Source organism: Nannospalax galili, unplaced genomic scaffold (assembly GCF_000622305.1).
Source record: "Nannospalax galili isolate Female #2095 unplaced genomic scaffold, S.galili_v1.0 scaffold173, whole genome shotgun sequence".
NCBI lineage: Eukaryota > Metazoa > Chordata > Mammalia > Rodentia > Spalacidae > Nannospalax > Nannospalax galili.
The window spans coordinates 436,877-458,900 of record NW_008334442.1 but is presented as its reverse complement, the minus strand read 5'-3'; the positions used below and the strand labels follow the sequence as shown (position 1 = coordinate 458,900).

General features: G+C 37.4%; 1 protein-coding gene across 9 annotated transcripts in view; it reads right to left on the bottom strand.

Annotated features, from left to right (window-relative positions):
- Mctp1 (multiple C2 and transmembrane domain containing 1) overlaps positions 1 to 22,024 on the bottom strand; it is a 407,885-nt gene that overhangs the window by 59,666 nt on the left and 326,195 nt on the right. For all 9 annotated transcript variants that reach the window (XR_003848888.1, XR_003848889.1, XM_017797207.2 and 6 more), the window contains one exon: positions 14,180 to 14,233. Coding sequence is in view for 7 of the 9 variants with exons in the window: in XM_017797207.2 (XP_017652696.2) it covers positions 14,180 to 14,233 (54 nt within the window). In the remaining 2 variants the exon portion in view is untranslated. The remainder of the gene's footprint in view (positions 1 to 14,179; positions 14,234 to 22,024) is intronic.

The following is a 22,024-nucleotide window of genomic DNA, read 5'->3' as shown; positions in this document are numbered from 1 at the left end:
TTAAATAGAATTCTACCTACAGGCTAGATGAAAAAAGAATTAGGTAGTCCTAGTGTTTCAACAGAGTAATAATTCAGTCAGTCCTTGGTTGCTTCTTGTAAGTCAAAACAAAAACAAAAACTTATATGGGATAATAAAACCTGAGCCTACCTGGTCATTTGAAGATACTGTGTTTGTTTCACGTTTTTACATATTTATTTATTTATTTTTATTTTATGTGCATGAGTGTTATGCCTGCATGTGTGTAAGTACATCTGTCCTGCAGAGGACAGAAGAGAGCATCGGATACCCTGGAACTGGAGTTATGGATGATGAATGTTGTCTGCCATGTGGGTGCTGGGAATTGAACCTGGGTCCTCTGCAAGAGTACTCAGTGCTCTTAACCGCTGAGCCATCTAACCAGCCCCATTTGTTTTATTTTTGAGACAATCTAACTGACCTCTTGATTAAAAAGTCTCCTGGGAGTCAATAGGCCCCAAATTCCTGAATGCTATAGAATATCAATTAGAACCTTTTGCCTTTTGGAAATTATGGTTGATTTTTATTTTCCCAAAATGGCCTCATCATCTCTCCCATCTCATAGGTTCTTATACAATATAATCTTGATATTTCCTATCAAGAGGCTGAATTGGGCAACCTGCCAATGGTCACATACCCAAAGGAGAGTGATTCTCCTTCCCTCAGTAGCCATCAACTGTCCATAGTTCTTCTGCTATGGATAGGGGCTTGATCTTGGGTACACCCATGTGCATATGGGCAGCACTAATTGGACTCCAGGAGTCACTGATAACAATAAAAAGAGGGCATAGAGTTGGAAGGAAGATGGAGGAGGAGCACTAGGAAAGTTGTATGGAGGTGGTGGCAGATATGGTTAAAATACATTGTATAAATGTATGATGTTGTCTAAGTATAAATAAATAAGTTATTTTAAAAAGAGGTCAAATTGAATTTCCCTCTTCTAGACTCCAGACTGGCTTTGGTGCCTTCCCAACTAACAGAATATGGCAGAAGTGACATTTTAGGACTTCTCAGGCTAGGGCATAAGAGGCCTTGGGCTTCTGCTTGGATCTTTTGAAAAACTGACTTTTGAATTTTCCTTCTTTCGAAGAAGTTGTAAAAACATAAGAAGCCAGCAATAATCTCCAGCACATGATTGAGTCATCTTAATGTCAGTCTACTTGAGTTTAGATAACTGCAGCCCAAGCATCAGGAGTGGAGATTCTACAGGAACCGCACAGGTGAGCCCTGCCATCCCAGTGAATGAGACAGAACGATATATTATTACTTTAGGCCAAAATGTTTGGGGGTATGTAGTAATGGTCCAAAAAGATGAGCTTTGAGTAGACAGGCTAATGTTTAAACTTTGGTTTCTCCATTTCATTTGAGACTTTTAGTGAGTTATTGGTGTGTCAGAGCCTTCCTGCTTTTCATTTGTAAAATAGATACAGTAACTGCTCAGTTGTCTCAAGTTCTGCCAGCCTCATAGCCTGCAAACGATGGTTATATCAACACTGGAATAAACATGGCCTCTGTATACATTTACCTCTCAATCCACTTTTGAGGCAGTGAAGATGTTTCACCTGATTTTGCATTTCTTCTTATTTCCATGCTGGATCTGTGCTACTTGTTGAAAGCACATGGAATGCAGGAAAGGATCCAGGGTATGGTCCTGTTGCCACTACTTTTTCAAGATTCAGGGCCAGGGAAAGTGTGGCAGGCACATGGGAAAATTTCTCTTTCCATACTGATCAAAATGGGCTTGACATGTGAAATGATACAGAGGGGCCTAGGTGCCATCTTAGGTGGGTCAACAGGTTTTCCTACATAACTCTCAAATCAGTAGCTTTCTATTTCATCACCATTGCCGTGTTAGTTGAAGATGACTCCTTTTTGTCAGAGCTATTTTGGAAACTCCTAGCTTATTTCTCTACTTCAAGTCTTTTACTTCTTATTCTATCCTCTGCCCTGTTGCCAAAGTTCTTTTCTTAATCATAATGAGCACTTTTAAATCTGTTTTTCACTTTCATTGTATATATTATTGTACGCTGCACTGTGCTATACCTGGGTGTATTTTCGTATAAGTGTATGCTGAATGTTGGGCATACTCATCCCTATATTTGACACAAGCACATATTCTGCTTTTGTTTTTATTTTTACTTTAATTTTGAGACAGGGTCTCACACTGTAACCCAGCTTGGCCTGGAACTCACTATGTGACCCAAGCCAGCCCCAAACATGTCACAATCCTCCTGCCTCAGCCTCCTGAATGCCTGAATAACAGGAATGTGCCACCATGCCTAGATAATATTGCACATTGTTATGGGGCAGTGTGATGTTTTAGTAGGTTTATATATTATCTATTGAACAACCCATAATACTTGGACTTTCCATCATCTTGAACACTGGTTTCTTTGATGACAACAATCAAAATCCTTACTTCTAGCTATTTTGAATAATACAATGTTGTTAACTCTAAGTACTCTCTGTATGCAACAGAGCATGGGACTTACTCTTTCCATCTGTTTGGGAAGGTAAGAGACAGGGGAATGGGAGGAAAGTGATTAACAGATACAAATATCCCTAGTACAAATTGAATCACAAAAATTCCCATGTTGAAAGTGTCTTTGATTCTTGTTTGCAGAATATAACTCAAACTCCTTAGAAGATAACTACACCTCCATAATCTTAAATTTACATGTCTAATGTCATCTTCCTCTGCCTCCACCTGTACTTCCTTCCTGTTAGACTACATAGTTTTAAAATGTACTATGCAAAACCTTCTAGTACATTCTAATGCATACTTCGAGACCTAAAGTAAATGTTGTCTCCTTTGTGGAATATTTGTTGAAAATTCTAAGAATATGGGTACCTTCTTTTGTTCTCATGCCCCAAACTGTTCATAACTGTACTGTAACATTTTTCTTGTTGTATTATCATTTTTGGTTTATATAACTCAAGTCCCTATCCGACAGTGGCTTCCAAAAGACTCCTATTGTACCAGATATCTAATCTACCCAGTTACTTCTCCCTGAATTTGTATTTGAGGAGAAAAAAGTATCAATTCTTCAATGAGAAATAGACAATAGCAAAAACAGTTCATCCTTTCATTTGAGCTCTCAGGAGGCTACAGCAGGAGGAACGCAAGTTTGAAACTTGCCTGAGCTATGCCATAGGATCCAGGCCAGCCAGAGCAGAAAATCAACCTCTCTGTCTCTGTTTCTATCTCTGTCTCTATCTCTCTGTCTTTCTCTGACTCTCTGTCTCTGTCTCTCTTTCGATCCTCCACCCACCCACCCCACACACAGAGAATTCGATCTATCTGAAATTGCATTTAGAGGGTTGGTAAATAGTTAAGTTTGGCCTGTGTATTTAGGGAGAAAAAAATACTTCCTGAATCTTTGTTTTTTTTTTACATTTTATGTAGGGCTGGGGGGAGGCTAAAATGCTTGCTGTGTAAGCCTGAGGATTGGAATTTGGATCCCCAGAACTTGAATGAAAGCCAGATAGATATAGGGGACACCTGTAGTCCTAGCACTTGAAGGCAGAGACAGGTGATCTCTGGAGCAAACTGGCTAGCTAGACTAATCAGAATTAGCAAGCTCCAGGTTCATGGAGAAAGTATAACTCAAAAGATAAAGTGGAGATGATTGAAGAAGATATGCAACATCAACTTTGGGCCTCTAAATGCACATAGACACACATGCATACACAGCTACATGCACACATGTACATATACATATGTGAACATGCATCTATACATGCCAATATACCATACATACGCATGCAAAAAAAGATCCCATGTTACAAGTCATTGATTAACTCAAAGTGTTCTAGGCTAGAATGCTGGATCTGTCCGCTTAGACCAATTTGATATAACAGACTCAAAAGCCTCAGAGGCTTATGAAACCAAAGGCAAATTGTTTCTTTCCCAGTGCATCTTCTTCCTGGTTGACTTCATTTTGTCTTTATTCCAGTACTCCAGATGAAAGAGTAACCACCATGTGGTGAGTTCAGCCTCATGGTAGAAGGGAGAGAAAGGCGGCAGCATGGCTCTTATGCCTTCTGCTTGGAAGTGGCATGTGTCAGCCATAGTAAATTGTGTGGCCAATTCTGACGTCAGTGAGTGGGAGTTTACAGTTTAAGCATAACACAATCTGTCATAGATGATTCAGAATGTCAGAATATAAGTGACTTTGCTGCTACCATATTAAGACCTCTAGAATTGTTTCTTGATGAGAATCTAGGCAAACACACACTTCTTACATGATCCACCATGCTTCTTTGTTTACCCTGAGTCTAGATTTAGTTGGAAAATTTCTAGAAAAAAACAAACCCAGAAACATTAATTTTTCATATCCATAGATTTAATATTAATCATAGTACGTGATGGAATACAAAGCTTGCAATACTTTGATGTGGCAGAGTTCAGACCAATGAAATCATGGAATCAGTTAGATGAAGTAGCTCCTATTGCCTACTTTGAAATCTATTAAAGATTATTTTCTTCATATAAAAGCATGTCATTCCTTTTTCTGAGACAGGATTCATGTAGCACAGGCTAACCTCAGATTTACTATGTAGTTGAGGATGATCTCAAACTTCTGATCCTCCCGCCTCCACTTTTGAAGTGCTAGAATTGTAGACCATTGTAACCATGCTGATTTTATGTGATTCTGGGGAACAAACCCATGGTTTCATACATGCTAGGCAAGCACTTTACCAACTGAGATACATCACCAGTCTTAAGCATGTCAATCTTTAAAAATTGGGACTTTATGTGGCCTTGGATTTGCCTTGAGAAAAAAAATTAAGACTTTCATGGAGTTATTTTTTTGCCTTTTTTTTTTTTTTGTCTTTTTTGTTTTTTTGTCTTTTTTTTTTTTTTTTTCTGGAGCTGAGGACCGAAGCCAGGGCCTTACACTTACTAGGCAAGTGCTCTACCACTGAGCTAAATCCCCAACTCCTATGGAGTTATTTTTAAGCATTAACCTTATCCCTGAGGAAGATAACCCACAAGACACTGAAAATATTTTGGTGCAGTTACACATTTCCTAAAGTTGTATTCTTATCAAATGGCATCAATACTACTAAATCTTTGGCTTTGATATTTCCTTTTGTGTGTTACCATGATACTGGATATTTGCATAACTAACTCCTGTGGGAAAGTTCTTATAATCAAGGAAGAATTCCTACTTTGCAAACTCTTTAAAAGAATCTGCAGAGTCAATGTCTTTAACATGGTGGAGAATTTCTTTGCCAAACAAACTTTCAGGCAGAATAAAAATCTTGGCACTCTGGGCTCAGTTGGAGCATCTGTGATGCTTGGCAACACATCTGGTTCTGCTGCTTTGGTGAAGAAACATTCCTCTCATCTCAACATGCAGTGGTGTCAGTCGGTGTCAACGACTCTGCCAGCAATCCCGAAAAAATCGTGTCTATTTCTTTGTACGTTGTCAACCTTCTGAGAGCCAGGGCTGACACACTGCTATTTCGAGAGTTTTTTGTTAAGAAATAGGAGTAGAAGAGGAAGTTCATTGCTGCAGTTACAGAAGTTAACCAGCTTTCTGGAGGACCTGTGACTGGCCTTCAAATGAAAGTTCTGCTTTTTTCAGACAAAATAAATCCAACTAAATCCAACTATCATAGATGAGAAAGAGTTCTACTCACAGTTTACTTTCCTGGGTGGGTATTCTTACCAAATTTTCTAGGCAAATCTCCCCATTTCAATTCTTTTAGCCTACCTGCTTCTTTAGAGAGGTACATGAATGGCAGATATCTAGCTAAATATTTCAGGACTAGAGATGGGTAAACCAGAAGATGGAGTGGTGAAGCTGCCGACATCTTTACAGGTAGGAGCTAACAGCTCAAAATCACTAGATACCTTTTGGGAAGAAAATTCTATCTCCAATGACCTTAGCATTGAGCCATGAATATCGAATTCTTTAAAAAAAAATAATGAAGCAGCAATGGCAAGGGCATTTCAGAAGATGACCTCATAAAATGCGTAATGAATTCATTTGGATTATGGCAAATTCAAGGGTGATTATTTCTAATCCTCATGGATTAAAACCATTACAGCTCTCATTTTTTAAGTGTTTTCTTTTGTCAGGTCAGTGTGTCTAGCATGTACTTCCATGAACCTGAAACAACTAAGCCAATGTCAATGACAAAACTGATGCAAGCATCAGTTATTTGGCACAAACTTTGAATGTAATTGAGTAGTAATTTTACTTGAAATGTTTGTATTCCCTTTATGTATTTGAAGAAATAGGCATCAAGGTCAAGAGGAAGTTGGTAAAGACAACAGAAATAGGACTTTATAAGGAAAATTTATAGTTTATAAACTAATACTATTTCTACAGTTAAAAAGGATGTGAATATCTCTCTCTCTTTTTCTCCTCCCTCTCTCTTATGGAATATATTTTGTTCTATTTATATTTTTCCTAAAGGTCTAAGGATTTGTTACCTAAATGTGGTTACTATCCACTGCCCTAGATGTCTGTAGGATAAAATGTGACTGTTTACAGGAAGTGAAACCCTTCTGTTACAAAGCAAAATACTAGGGTAGATGATCTCCAGGCTGTGACTCTTACTGAGGAACCATTGGCAACTGACAGTTGCTGGGTGAGGGAGAATCACTTTTTGGAGGATGTAGCCACTGGTAGGAGTTCCATGCTCCAGTGGAAGACCCCACACCCATGTTCATATGAGAATCACTAGCTTTAGTGGATTATTAAAAAATACAAGACATGAAGTTTGGAGTGGGACATTTTGAGGGGGATATGGAGGAAGTTGGAAGGGAAAATGTGTAGATATGATCACATTTCATTGTATACCTCTACGAAACTCTCAAGAATACAGAAAAAAAATCAAAAATTCACAATTCCATTCTCCAGTTCATTCTCTAAACACCAAAACAGGAACACACACTACTATATAGATGGGCAACAACTCACTCTCATTTTTGGATACTTTTTTTCTGAAATAAAAATTAAGGCAATTTACTTAAAATAGTGTCTTTGTCATATATGGTTTCTCATTTCCATATTGAATGAAGAATTTTACAGCCTTATTGACCAAGTCAATAAAAGAAAACTAGGAGCCTACATGTCCTGCTTTAAAATGCAGTGTTCTTTGAGAAGTCTAGAAAACATGGAGGTACCTGTAACAGCTTAATCTTGCCACTGTAATGAATTATTAAAACCCTAGTAGCTGAGCACAAATTTATTACTTTATGGTTCTGTTGTTCAAAAGTCCAAAATGGGGGCTGGAGAGATGGCTCAGTGGTTAAGAGCACTGACTACTCTTGCAGAGGCCCGGGTTTGATTCCCAGCACCCACATGGCAGTTGTGAACCATCCTTGGCTCCAGTTCCAGGGGAATCCGAAGCCATCTTCTGACCTCCGCGGCATTGCCCTACACAGGTGCACTCACATACATGCAGGTAATACACTCATACACATAAAGTAAAAATAATAAATAAAATATTTTTAAAAAATCAAAAGTCTAAAATAGGTGTCATGGGGCAAACATGAAGCTGTGGGCAAGACCACGTTTCCTTTCTGAGGCTCCAGGAGATGATATTTTTACTTGCTTCTTTCAGCTTCTAGAGACTGGCCACATTTTTGAGGCTTGTGGTCCTCTTGCCTATGCTCAATGTCAGCCACAGCAACGTCTCACTCTGCTACAGCAGCCAGTGTGTGTTTTGTTGTACAAAGTTTAGGTTTTGACCACTTCCCCAGTGGGAAGCTGCTGCTCCTTTCACAGGTGTTTCTTGGTCCACAGAGTCTTTTCATGCTGGCTTATCCTGCAGCACAGCAACATGCTTTGACTGTAGAACTAGAGGTCTGTATTTCTTGCCTTTGTGAAACATGCTGAGGTTCCCCGTAACAAAGGAGAGGGGTGGCAGACAGCTTAGCCTTTGAAGAGCTTGGATCCCATGCCACCTGTCACATGGCTGAAAGACCTCATTTTCAGGTGGCCTAGCTGTTTCAGCAGCATTTCCTTCTTGCTGTGAAGGTTCCGAGCCTTGATCTTGGCCACAGAGACACAAGTGGCTACCATCTGCCATCTGCTCTGATGGCCTTTTCCACTTTGAAGGACATTTGTGACTGTATTGGGCCCACTCAAATAATCTGAATAATCTCTCCACTTAAACTCAACTGATTGGCAAGCTTCATCCTATCTGCTACCTTAATTCCCTTTTTCCATGTAGTATGACACACTCATCATTTTTAGGGATTAGGGTTGAACACTTTGGTCTCATTTCACCCACTACACAATCCCTCCTACCCTTAGCTGGTAGATGGGAAAGGCCTGGATATGTAACAGCAAGAAGTAGAAACCTGGAAGCATATAGCTTTGAGCTGCAACAGAAAATGTCTTTTTGTTCTACCTAAGTACTGAAAGATCATGTCTAACTTAATTAGTAATTATACTTTAATCCCTTCTCTTCCCTGGAAAAACCTAGTCTTAAGGTAGGGTACAGATGCCAGATTTGGAATGAGAAAATCTAAGCAGTACTGACCTCACCATTTTTTTTTTTCCTATATCACCTGCAATACTCAAATTCTGCTGAGTCAATTTTCTCACTTTAGTTTTAACTTTTTTTTGTAGTACTGGAGGTTAAGCCTAGAGCCATGCTAGGCAAGTGGGTGTCACTGAACTATATGCCTAACACTCAGTAATCTGACCTTAAAACAAGGTGACTGAACTAGATTATTTCTTAGCTACTCTCAAGCTTTAATGCCACTATAGTTCTTGATGAAGTAGAAACTCCTAAGGAATTTACAAGGTCATCAGCCCAATGGGTTTACAGCCCAACAGGTCTCCCAAAGACCAAAGGAGCCTTCCCTACGTTTTTGGCAACTTTATTCTTATTTGCATTTCCCCAGAAGAAGAAAAGTAGCAGCTTGTGAGGCCCCCTGCCTATCTAATCACTTCTTACTCCAATCTTGATTCCATAAATACCAAGTGGGACACATTGCACTATGATTGATTTTTATAATTAATACATATTCTGTATTTTCTATCTTATATCTCTAGTATGAGATAGTTCTATAATCTTTGAAAGGGCAGGCCTACCTAGGAAAACAGGTTTTCCTCATTTGGTTATTGTACGATAGTTGTGGCACAGCCTAGCAGTTGATATATTCAATGAGTATCAAGATTGTACCATGTTCACTATAGAGCCTGGTCAGGTCTACATGGCTACCATGGGCAGAATTCTAAGATGGAAGCCACATACCTCTTATTCTATGTATCACATTTAATCCCCTCTTCTTGTGTGTGGGTTGGTTTAAGACTAAGATGGGATAGTCATTCCCGTGATTAAGTTGCATTTCCTGGCACAGTTTTTTTTAAGAAAGGGAAATTAGGGACTTGAGAGATGGCTCAGTGGTTAAGAACACTGGCTGCTCTTGCAGAGGACCTAGGTTTGATTTCCAGCACCCACATAGTGGCTAACAATTGACTGTAGTTCCAGTTCCAGGGGAATCTGATGCCTTTTTCTGACCTCCGTGGGCATTGCAGGACACAGGTGCACTTACTTACATGCAGGCAACATACTCATACACATAAAATCAAAGTAAAATATTTTAGAAACTAAAAATAAAAAAGAAAGGGAAATTATCTTTGGTGAGACTGATGTTATCACATGAGCCATTAACAGGGCTGAAGTGTGGGAGAATACAGGAGAAATTCTCCATTGATATATTTAAAGAGGATGGGTCACTAGGAGCAGAAAGCCAATGAGAAAACAAGGACTTCAGTCCTCCAACTATAAGGAACTGGATTCTACCAACACCCTGAATCACCCTGGAAGTAGAGTCTTCTCTAATATGGCAGATGATAGCTCAGTCTGACTAGTCTGTGAGAGTGAGACCTTGGGTAGAGAACCTATTTGGTTGTGCCTATATTTCTGACTATTGAACTGACAGCTGAAAAAAACCCCCAACAACTTGTTTTATGCCTCTAAGTTTGTGGTACTTTATTACATAGCCATAGAAAATGGATAAAGGAACACAATGATATTTGAGATGAATGTGCTTTAGGATTTTTGAAAGAAGAATTTTCCTTGTCTTTTCTCATTCTGCCTTTCCCTACAGCCTTGATTGGTTTCTCTACCATGCAGTTATTGCACTGAATGTAACTGGAAAATGTAATTTTGTCAGATTAAAATCTTCTCTCATATCACTTAGAATTATCTCTTTCTACCCTCACTGCTGATTTAAGATGCAGAGATGTATGAATCTTGAGTAAATTATATACATGTTTGGGCTGAAAAATCAAACCAGAAAATACAGATTTCAAGAATTAAAGCAAACAATCTGTATATTTTGAAGTATATATGTTTCATTCATTGTATCTCATTATCTCGAAACAAGTAACCTTGACATAACAGTTGAAGAAAAAGGAGAAGCTATGTAAGCATAAATGCCTGAATGCTTTAATACCTTTTATCAATAAACATTACTGGAATGTAATGTATTTGAATTCATGCTTTTCCTGAGGGAAACCTGCCTTCTGTCTTCTGCTTCCTGATACTGCTGGATCTTATACATGGGAACCATGCGTAAAGTTTTTAAACTACAAAAGAAGATTGACCTTTATTAATTAGATTGTCTAGATTATGCTGATTGGCCACTGTTTGATTATATATGACATGGTATAAAACGTTATTATATGCTTGTTGATAGTTCCACCTAGGTAATTTAGTTAAATCTTATTTTGCTCTGTTAATCACAGATATAGGATTTGGTGTTGGTCAAAATCAGATCAGACTGGAGCTTTGTAGCTGATGGTTGAGAGGACCCTATATAACTAAAGAAACTGTAGGATGTCTCACATTTAATTCAGGAGACAATGTCATCTCCAGCACTATGCAACACAGTGCTCTTACACAGCGCAGATAAGTAAAAATATCAGGGATTCGCATTTGAGGCTCACTGTTTAAAACTTGCATTTCTGCCTTGGTGAAAACCATGGAATTGGATTAATATGAAGCCACCTAATTTTAGATTTGTGCAAATGTGGACAATGGGTTTTAGAATGAAGGATAAGCCTGTAGCCACAATTCCCAGTTGAATAATGATAAACCTGTTTAATAAAAAGGAAGAACTTTAAAAAAAATCCTGGAAGGCCATAATCTGGAAAAACCTCAAAATCTGGGCATCCAGGTAAATCACAATTTAACTTGACCAACTTTAACTAAAGTCTTCCTACATGCAATTTAGCATTAAAGAAAGGCTGTTACAAAAGTATTCTGTGGAGTAATTATAACCTTTATCTGCTTCAACTTCTTATACCTGTATCTTTTCCACGTATATAATTATGCTGAGGGAACTCCAAGCTCAAACGAAATGAAGGACTTCAACTTATGCCCACACGGACCTTGTCAAGTAGCCAATGACTTGCCCTTTCATTGTGAATGACTAATATCAATGCTGCTCTAAAGAAAGACACTTTTCATAATCACCCAACAATCTGCTAAGTGAAAACATGTGCCCGGGCTTAGGCAAAGCCTGCCAGGGGTCTTTGCTGAATGGAAAACAGGTGCTCTCATTCTGTGCCACGTAATACCCCATTTACCCCCAAGTCCAAAGGTTATAAGACTAATAGCTGCCTTGTGGTAATCAGGGAAAGCCAAGACACCAGCCCTGGTGAAACATCTGGGACATATTTTACATACTTGCAACATATGCTTCAGGTTCAATTAAAGTGAGGCTTTGGCACATTTATTAATCTTTTTTTCTTTTATCCTATAAGAGGGCTCACTGACCTGACCCCACTATTATACCATATGAGAAAACAGAAATAATGAGAGCTAGAGGTCAGTACCTGCTCGTATGGTGAAAACCACATTTGTTTTCTTGTGAAATTCCATTACGCATGACTCTATACACAAAGTTTAAATAGAGGAACCAATGAATTTTTTTAAAGAAGGAAATTACCCTTTTTCCATTCAGATACCCTGATAGCTAAGACTTACATGTATATTACTGAGAGCCAGTCAAGGGATAGGAGCTGGTAGATGGAAACTTGCAGGAACCTTCCATATTCTATTTCTTATAGCAAAACCTTTCCATTTCAAGATGTCTACTCTAATAGAACTTAAAAGTCTATTGTTCGACACTACACACGATTTTCTTTTGGATTCAGGTGCCATTTTCATGCTATAAATTGCATTACGGTCAAAAAGAAAAAATACACCTCCTCCTTATGTATCATTCAAATAAAGGTCAGGGTTATGAAAAACTCAGCTCATAACCCACCCCACCCCCCTTCCCAGGGAAAGCACATTGTTTGTCCATATCAGGTTTAGACAAACGCAGATGAATTCACACAGTAACTGAAGCACTCACTTTCAATCAACTTTGGTAACTAGATCTGAAAATGTGCTAGAACCAAGGTGTCAATTTCAGACGGCCAATCACGGTCATTTATAGATTCTGCTCCAGAGATTTGGTGTTCCTACCCAGATGTGTTCCACTGACATCTATGTTTTGGTGAGCTGGTTAACCAGGAGTGTCTTCCTATGCCCAACATCTTCTCTGTTAAAAAACAGGCATAAAAAGGTACAGAATACCAACAAACTCGATAAAAATATATGGGTTGACTTCAAGCAGGGATACTGAAAGAGTAGACTTCACTGAGGGTTTCCATTTATTAACATTTCTGGGGAAAGGCCTGCTGCTGGGATGGATCTTTATGGTAGCTTTAATAATAAAGCAGCAACAAGCAAGGGAAAATGGCCATAAATGGATGGCAGCTCAGTGTTTATCAGCAGAGAAATGATGATTCAGAGCTGGCATGTTGAGTTAAAATACAAGCTCTCCACAGCTCCACAACTGACCTTAACAATAAATCATATCGTTTATTGCCAGGAGTGTATGCTTGTGCTATTTAACTTTAAAAACAAGCACATATGTGTTTTTTTGCAGGCAGGAAATTTTGGTTAGTTTATTTTTGATCATGATGCTAATGACTGAATGATGTACAGAAGAAAATTTTCACATGAACGCTCTATCAATTTGAAAATGTTTGAAATCGCATGAGAAGGGAGAGGGAGCAAGCATGTGTGTTTCCATTTCCTGTCAAGCACTGAATATTAGTCAGAAAGAAAAGATCATTTGCGAGGTGAAGTAGTCAGTGTGATTTTTTTTTCCTTTTGACATTTCTAATGCTTGCTTCCAACACAAATTCTTGCACCGGGATATAACTGCACATCTCTACTAGAATCAAAGGTCAAGGACACAAATAAAGATACATTGTTTTTCTCCTTTCTTCAAAAAGAAATCATTGCTTTACTATAACAGAAGTCAGTATCTGGTGAAGATCAAAATCTGCTTTTATATGCCAAACGATGTGCAAATAATTAATATTCTCTCCCTTGTTTCCTGCTCTCACCTTAGGACACCTACTAATGCCCAGAGATCACAGTGTCAGAGTGCTACTATTTTCCTTGCCATGGAAAGTTGTTCGCCCAACCACTGCTGCAGTGGTGCAAGGCCCTTCTAACTCTTTCCTCTGGTCATCCCCTCTCCCTGCAGGACAACTGTTCCAAACAGTCCCAGAAGCTAACTACTGTTTACTGTGGTCACTAATCTCAAGCCAACTAGCAGTGGGTAGGCAAGTTCCTCCTAATAGTCTTCCTGATGGAGGAGCCACAGAGCCATTACAAATCTAGGCAAGGGCAGCGAGTGAGCACGTGGGTTATTTAAATGTCCTCCTGAGCACTTCACACACGTGTTCTTTTGCTGAGCAATTCTTTTAAAATTATAGATGGCATTATCCATGCCCAACTCACACAGGCTACTATTTTCTCATTCCTTTTCCCCCAAAGCATAGACTGATTTCTAACATTCAAGATAGGACAAATTTTTGTCCTTCAAAAACAGTTGTCACTGCTGTTATCTTCACAAGAGCTATCAAGTTCCAGACAAGCTGATTTTTTTTTTTCCTGGCAGAAAAATATTTGACCCAGCTCTGGACAAAAGCAAAGAGGATTTATAGCCATCTCTTCCTCTTTGCAACATGCAGTGGCATTGTTAGGATGATAAACAGCACTGTCCAATTTTCTGGACTCAAACACTTCAATTCCTTTTTTAACTGTCTGTGAAAACAGTGTCATGTCTACATTTCCCATCCCCAGGTACCTAAGTACTGGGAAAGATAATTACCTTGTCATCTTTGTCATCGTCTTCTTCCTCGTCCTCTAGCATGTCCTCCACTACCTGCAGACAGAAACACAAGTTGTTTTTGTGCTCTTAAAGGAGAGAATTTTTCTTCTGTCATTTTGTACCTTTTGGAAGTGAAAACTTTATTAACATTTGAAACACATGCTCTAAGAGCTGATGCTTCATCTAGAGATGAAGATTAGGGATGTGCTCTGTGTTTAATTGATTAAAGCCAAGGAACTGAATCCAGAGGAACACTATTCATGTGAAATGTTTGCTGTCAAAAAATTTGAAATATGCATAAGGTAAACTAGCATTAATTTAGGGGTCACTTTAAACCAGGAAATTTCCTTTCTATCTATTCTACCGTCTGTATTCAGGCACTTTAAACATAGAGCTAGATAACAAAGCATGAAACAGCTCTGCTAGTTCTAATTTACTTTTTGCCCAATTTAAGGTAAAAAATTATCTCTATTAATTGATTCATGCTGATGATCTGTGGCATAAAACTAAGAGTGTCTTTATTACTCAAATTTTAATTCTTATGTAGAAAATCAAATTTGACTCTGTCCTACTTTTGATTTTGTGGGTTACTTGAAACTCTCATTTTAATTGTTTGTGATTTTTTATAAAGATTATGAATATATTAAATGTGTTTAATATGTTTTAAACATAGTAGAAATATGCTCTATAATCAAGTATATATAAGATGTGCACATAATTCATATACATGTATACTTTTAATGGAAAATTCATTTTGGATTTAACAATTTTTATTTCCTTTGGTCAGTATATAACTGTAGGCATTAAAAACAGAGGTTTATGAGGCAGGAGACCTTCAGTGAGTTTGGGGCTTGTATGTATTATACAGTGAATTCCAGGCTAGCTTGGGTTACACACAAGAGGACTGACCAAACTAACAAACAAACAAATATTTCACTTAATTTCAGCATTTTTGGAAATGATTTTTCCCACAATAACATGCAGATGTGTATACTTCATGGAAAGTTAAATATAAAAATATAAAAGACCTCTGGGAGGGCAAAGGGTATTTTCCAGGTAAATTTCAGATGACTGTAATTATAGCACTACATAATTTCTAATTCTTATGTTACTTTTTTCAAATACAGTCTGAATTTATCAAAATAGAATTAATTGAATCACAGTTATCAAGTGTGCTGGATAGCTTTAGTGTCAACTTGACACACCTGGGTGGAGGGAGCCTCAATCAGGAAATTGCCTCTATTGGACTGGCCTGTGGCCATGTCTGAGGGGCATCTTCTTGATGAGTGATGTGGGAGAGCCCAGCCCACTGTGGGTGGTGCCACCCTTGGGCAGGTGGGCCTGTGTTGCATAAGAAAGCAGGCTGAGCAGGGGCCAGGGGAGCAAGCCTGTAAGCAGCGTTCCTCCATGGCTTGTGCTCCAGCTCCTGCCTCCAGGTTCCTGCCCTGAGTTCCTACCTTGGGCTCCCTGATGAACTGCGTGCGACCTGGGAGATGTAAGACAAATAAACCCTTTCCTCCCCAAGTTGGTACTGGTCAGAGTGTTTTGTCACAGCAATGAAGAACAAACTAGGACATCAAGTATTTAAAAAACTTTCTTACAAAGCTCATAACTTTAGAAGATAGAGACACCTAATCTTTCTTTCATGTGATTTTTTTAATACGAAAAGAAATTGTTTATGGATGAAAACTTTAAAAATCAAGACTATTATGCAGAACTATATAACCCAATATAACATGTTGTTTTTTTTCTTGTCTTCTAAAAGCATCACATGATTTAAAAAATAATTCAAATGCAAACTTCCAGTTCTCATGAACCAATATATAATAAAAAGTATCTGAAACGTATAAAACTGTTCCTAATCAAATGTCATATTTTACATAATAGAACTTTGTATTCTTTCTCTCTGACATTCACCACATCAAAATAAACCTTGTAGCACAATACAGTTTCCAATGTGTGTTAAGAACCTACACTACTTTGGGGACATAGAAGCAATTCAGTTTTGACAAGAAATATGCACTCTTGATACTGTATATTCAGACCCCCCCATAAGCATTTATTATAAACTACTTCTTCAAGAGTACTGAGCTAGGTAATACATGAATGTAAAGATGAGTAAGTATATAGACACTTCATCAATATTCTTATCGGCCCTGTAGAACTTAAGTAGAGATTATCAGATATTCTTTCCCATTGACTTTTAGTTTTCTTCAACTTGAAGTACTCATATTATAAATATGTAGACAATAGTAACAATGTATAACTGTGGTAATATAGGGTAAGCCATTCCAAATTGGATTGTTTATGATGGAGGGTAAAAGGAACAACAGTCACAATGTTTCCAGATACTATGATGAACAAAAGAATTCACTGATCCCTCACAAGATTTTCTAAAAATGATTGTATGCAACTAGTAAAATTATCTTTAAAAATTAAGATTTAGCTGGGCATGGTGGTGCACGCCTTTAATCCCAGCACTCGGGAGGCAGAGGCAGGCAGATCTCAGTGAGTTCAAGGCCACTCTGGTCTACATAAGTTCCAGGAGAGCTGGGGCTACAAGGAGACCCTGTCTCCAAAAGACCAAAAAATTAAGATTTCATGAAGAATTTTTTTTTGTTAAAATTTCCCATGCAGAGTCATATCAAATATGCTAAGGAAAATAAATCCAAGCAACATTATAGCTAGCTATGATTACAATGTATTATGGTCTCAAGTGGTTGTAGAGTGGTTGCTTGGCATGTGCAAGGGCTTGGGTTCATTCTCAGCACCCAAACCAAATTATATTATATGCCTACTCTCTGCAGTACTTACCATCATACCTCAGACTCTATGAAGGCAAAATGTGTCAGATTATGCTTCAAGGATGGCGAAGTACACAGCAGTTGCTCAAGAAATATTTTGGTTTAACAAATACTTAAAAGCACTGTCTATCACATCCTTTTACTTGTTTTTCTTTTATTAAGACAGTTTTTTTTTTTTTTTTTTTTTTTTTTGGTCTGAGTGTAACCCCTCCAGCCCCAGTCTTTCAAGTGCTGCAATTATGAGCCGGCATCACTTGGCCTGGTTCTGATTCTTCCTACTTCAGACACAATCTGTGGTATAGTGTCTATTTTTTATTCCACACACCTGACGTAACTCACTAAGAAAGATTTGCATCTAATCAGTGATGTAGGTGAATAAAGGCAAATCCTCAAAATTCTTTCCAACAGTTGCCTGGGAAAGAAATCCATTTACAGATTCCTTTAAGATCATGGGATCACCACTAGCAAATTAATTTCTAAAATGTCATAATATCATTGAATACTAAAACAAACCACTAGCCTAATTTATACCTTTTACAAATGATCTTATGTTCAAGTATGACTGACTCAAAGAGGTCTACAGAATCAGGTTCTTCATTTGCAGAACCCAAACTGTTCTTACCTGGCACAAGTAAGTAATTGGCTCCACATAATTACTCTACAAATGTGCAACCAGAACCATCCAGTACAACCATTTGCTTCTACATTTGGCAGGAAAGGGTTGTGTTGCAAGAGGCCTTTGTGTTGTGTGCTAGCCAGGGCTCTCCCTTCCTCTATTGCCTTTTGAATGTTATATCACAGGCATTTACACATGAGGATTTATAACACAGATGGCTTCTTATTGATGTCTTCACACCACTCCAGAATGTACCCCACTAGTACTTGTTCAGGTGAAGCTTAAAATGCCCTGAAAAATGGAGATGACAATAGCTCCTATCCCCAGTGCTGATTAAGGACCCAGTGAAATTATATATGTAAAGTCTTTGCACAGTTCCTGTAACAAAATGTTAGATAGTGCTAGAAGCAAAACATCAATATAGTATTTTCAACATTAGATTTTGGAAACTGAATTACACACTTTTTTTCTGGATTAAATATTCTGTGTTCTGAATGATATAAAATTCTGATTCATGTGTTTTAACGACACTAAGAAATACACATTTGGGATATAGTAGAAGCATAGATGAAGATTCTAAATTAAAGTGATGATGCATTCATATCTAATTTTCAGAGTTCAGTGGCCCAGTGAAATGGACGACTCTGCTGGTATGTGTATCTTATAAGCCGAGCTGCACTTTAAAATACAAGCTCCAGCCAAATGTAATGAGTGCAGAAACTGCAAACTGAGCTTTTAAAAGCAAACTGTATGTATCATCAAAGCACATAATGACTGCACAAAATTGCAACCTTCCCAGAGAACTCAAACAACACCTGCTATTTAAAAAGAGTACTGGAGTTTTAGCACTTAACTAAGGAAAACAAATAAAATACAGGAGTCCACATCTCAAATCCCAGTTCTTTCCTCTTCAAATAAAACAAAGTAAGCACTACACAGTTTTGTTTTCGAGTATTCAAAGTCCAGTTGCCCAAACATTTGTCAGCAGTCAGCAACAATTTAATCACACATACACACACACACACACACACCCATAGACAGACAGACAGAAGGACAGAGAGAGACAGAGAGAGTGTGTGTGTGTGTGTGTGTGTGTGTGTGTGTGTGTGAGAGAGAGAGAGAGAGAGAGAGAGAGAGAGAGAGAGAGAGAGAGAGAGAAGCTCTCCTATGGGAAAAAATGAAAAGAGTGACAAAAATGCAAGTGTTAGAAAAGATACACTTAAAAAGTTGGGCTTTTTTTTTCTTTTTTCTTAAAGGGAAATCTCTAAGATTGACTCTAGAATCCTTTTTCCAAATTATGCTTTCTGATACCTTGCTTGAAAGCAAGTAGTATTAATCAAACAAAGGAAGGGCACTAGGGAAATCAGAAAGATGTAATGCAAGCAGTTAAAAGTGACATGACCTTCTGTAATGTCGCTTGTCACAGACTTATATGCCACACACTGGGGGAAGGTCTTGAAAGAAACTGATTCTTGGTACTATTCTTTGAATGTAATACTAATAAAGATGACATTTTAAAAAACACACATAGACAGCCCCAAATGCAGCGTGCCAGCTACATTACAGCCAAAGAATAAGCAGATAACATTATTTTTAAAAGATAATATTTTTCTTCAGTATTCAATATTTGCTGAACATTTATCATTAGCATAGGAAATGCAATATATAGCTGTACATTAAAATCTCTTTTCAAAATGGAACAAAGTTGTATGTATATAACCTATCTTAAGTAGTTGTGAAGGAGTTCTTTAAATAGTATGAGACTTTTCATTGTAATCCAATCCAACTGGACATTTTGAAACTTTCAAGGGAATAAAAAATTTTATTTGACTGAATTGTTAATGATCCTGCTGACATGAATAAAAATATCTTTAAAATTATTCCACTAATAATATGTAAACAAAATGACCAAAAGGACCTAATAGAAGAACAACACCAGAAAAGAATGAAAAGAGGTGGATTCAGGTACACTCCATTGTTAAAATCATTGTAGGATGGTGGTTTCTAATTACTGCTTTGTAATACCAATTTAGGGAACACGTTTAAACCCAAGGTAACAAAAGGACATTTAAAGGTCCTTGAAAAATTATTAAAACTCTATTTTATGATCGTTTTAGTAATAATGTCTTTCACTTATTTAAAACCCATTAAATTAGAAAGAACCAGAAGAACGTTCGTGATGATGTCAACCCTATTAACATTAGATGCTGTGAACCCCAAACTGCTCCAAAGTCAATGCTGACACAGGATGGTTTCTTTTATACGCTTTGCTTTGAAAATAATCTTTGAATTAAATGGATGTTTTGCTAGGTTCAGAAGGAGTACTTGCACAATTCAAATTGCTTCACTCAAATACAATCTTTAAATAAAAAAGCAACACATATAATGTGTACCACAGTGGCCAAGTATACAGTAGCAATGTTAAAATATTAAAGTAAGAAAACTGTCAAACGTTTCATGTTTAAATTTATATTCATAGAGTGTCCTGGGTGTACAGGTGCTTTTGTTTGGATATATCACAGAACAAATGCCCATTTTCACCCTAGACATATGGAGGAAATGGGAGAGAGTGACATTCCTCAGCATGGCCTGGATTTCACTTATATCATTATATAACTGTGTAAACCAAGCAGTACATACATTTGTGTGTTAATGGATTTATTACAGGTATAAGTGTAATATGTAGTTATAAATATCCGTGGATTGAGAAAATGCATATAACCACTTAAATGATTTTAGAACACCTAAAAATACCACAGGTCTGGCTGAAGGATGCCTGTCATCAACAATATCATTACAGATGTGCTTGGATTGGGCAGACATATTTTTACGATTGGACTCTGCCCTAGTTCTGACAAAATATTTGAGAAGAAACTTACAAAATGAATATAATAATTACATTGCACAAATAATTTATTGCACATTTGTAAGAATTATAATACTCATAAATAGGTCTGAAATCCACTGTTTCTTCCATGTAGATCTCAAAGCAACGGAACCGAATGTATGACGGCTGCTTAGTTTGATTCACGCTATTAAGGATTTGACCTTGAAGTATTTCAGCTACAGTAGTCATCAAGATAACTGAAGCACTAGATGTAATAATAATTAGTGTGATAGGCCTGCCAGTGAAGCTGAATATATTGCAATACAAAAGGAGGGAGACTAAAAAGAAAAGCATTAGTACTCATTGCTAAAAGACTTCCTGATTTTTACAGACACTCAAATACAATTATTTCTTGGAGAATGCATTTCCGTGGCTCATTCTGGGAAGTGCCATGTTGTAATTTAGTCTGATTCTTAATAGGAAATGTAGCTTTAATGTGGCTATCAGATGACTTTTGATTCATGCCACTGATTACATACAGTCTGTATTCTGCATCATCAACAGCATTCTTGTTTGTCGTATAATATGCTTTGCTAGAAGGTGCAAGGACAGTAAATTTACTGTCCAAGAGGATGTAACCTTTCATTTCTTAAGTGCCAGCTTAATATGCAGAAAACCTTTTCCATTCAGAAAGGCTAAACAATAACTAATACAAATTCTATAATCAACATAAGCATCTTAAATGAATTTCTTTTCATATTTCCTTCTTTGGCTTCTTAAATGTTCATTCTTACACAAAGCACTGTGAGAGTTCCAGTGTTTATTTGAACTATGTCTCCATCTAAAGGCTTTGCAATGTATTGTATTTTTTTGCTTGCAGGAAAATTCTAATTTTAATGTCTTTAGGATATTGCATGTTAATTCAGCTGAACAGGGGAAAGAGGTCAACTATTAACCTATAAGATGCTTTTTAAAAATAATGTTTTCTAGAAACTATTACTTGCCACGTTAAAATAAGGCATACAAAAAGGCCAAAAAAATTGAGTTGTTTGATGTACTTTGCAAATAAAATTAAAAGATAGGTAGACTCATTACTAATCTGCTTTATAGCTGGGTGTGGTGGTGTATGCCTTTAATCCCAGCCCTTAGGAGGCAGAAGCAGGCAGATCTTTGTGAGTTTGAGGCCAGCCTGGTCTACATAGTGGGTTCCAGGACAGCTGGGGCTATAGGGAAACCCTGTCTCAAAAAGACAAAAAAAGACAAAAACAACAACGACAAAAAAAACAAAAACAAAAAATCAAAACTAATCTGTTTTATAAAAGTGTATTCAAAGTAAAGTATTTTTTGTTCATAAATAATAAAGAGTTCAATTTTTAAAATGTCATTTTTAACCTATGTTGAAAGTTAGTTTCATTCCAGAACTGAAACTCTGTAACAGTTAAGGCATAATTTGAAATATTTCAAACATTGAAAACCTTAATAATTTTTATGCCTTTGAGCTGCCTTATGTAGGCTCCACATTATTTATTTAGCACAGTTTCTGCAACAGTAGAAGCGAGAATTTTGTGGCCTCTATTAGAGTGCATGCCCTGCTATCT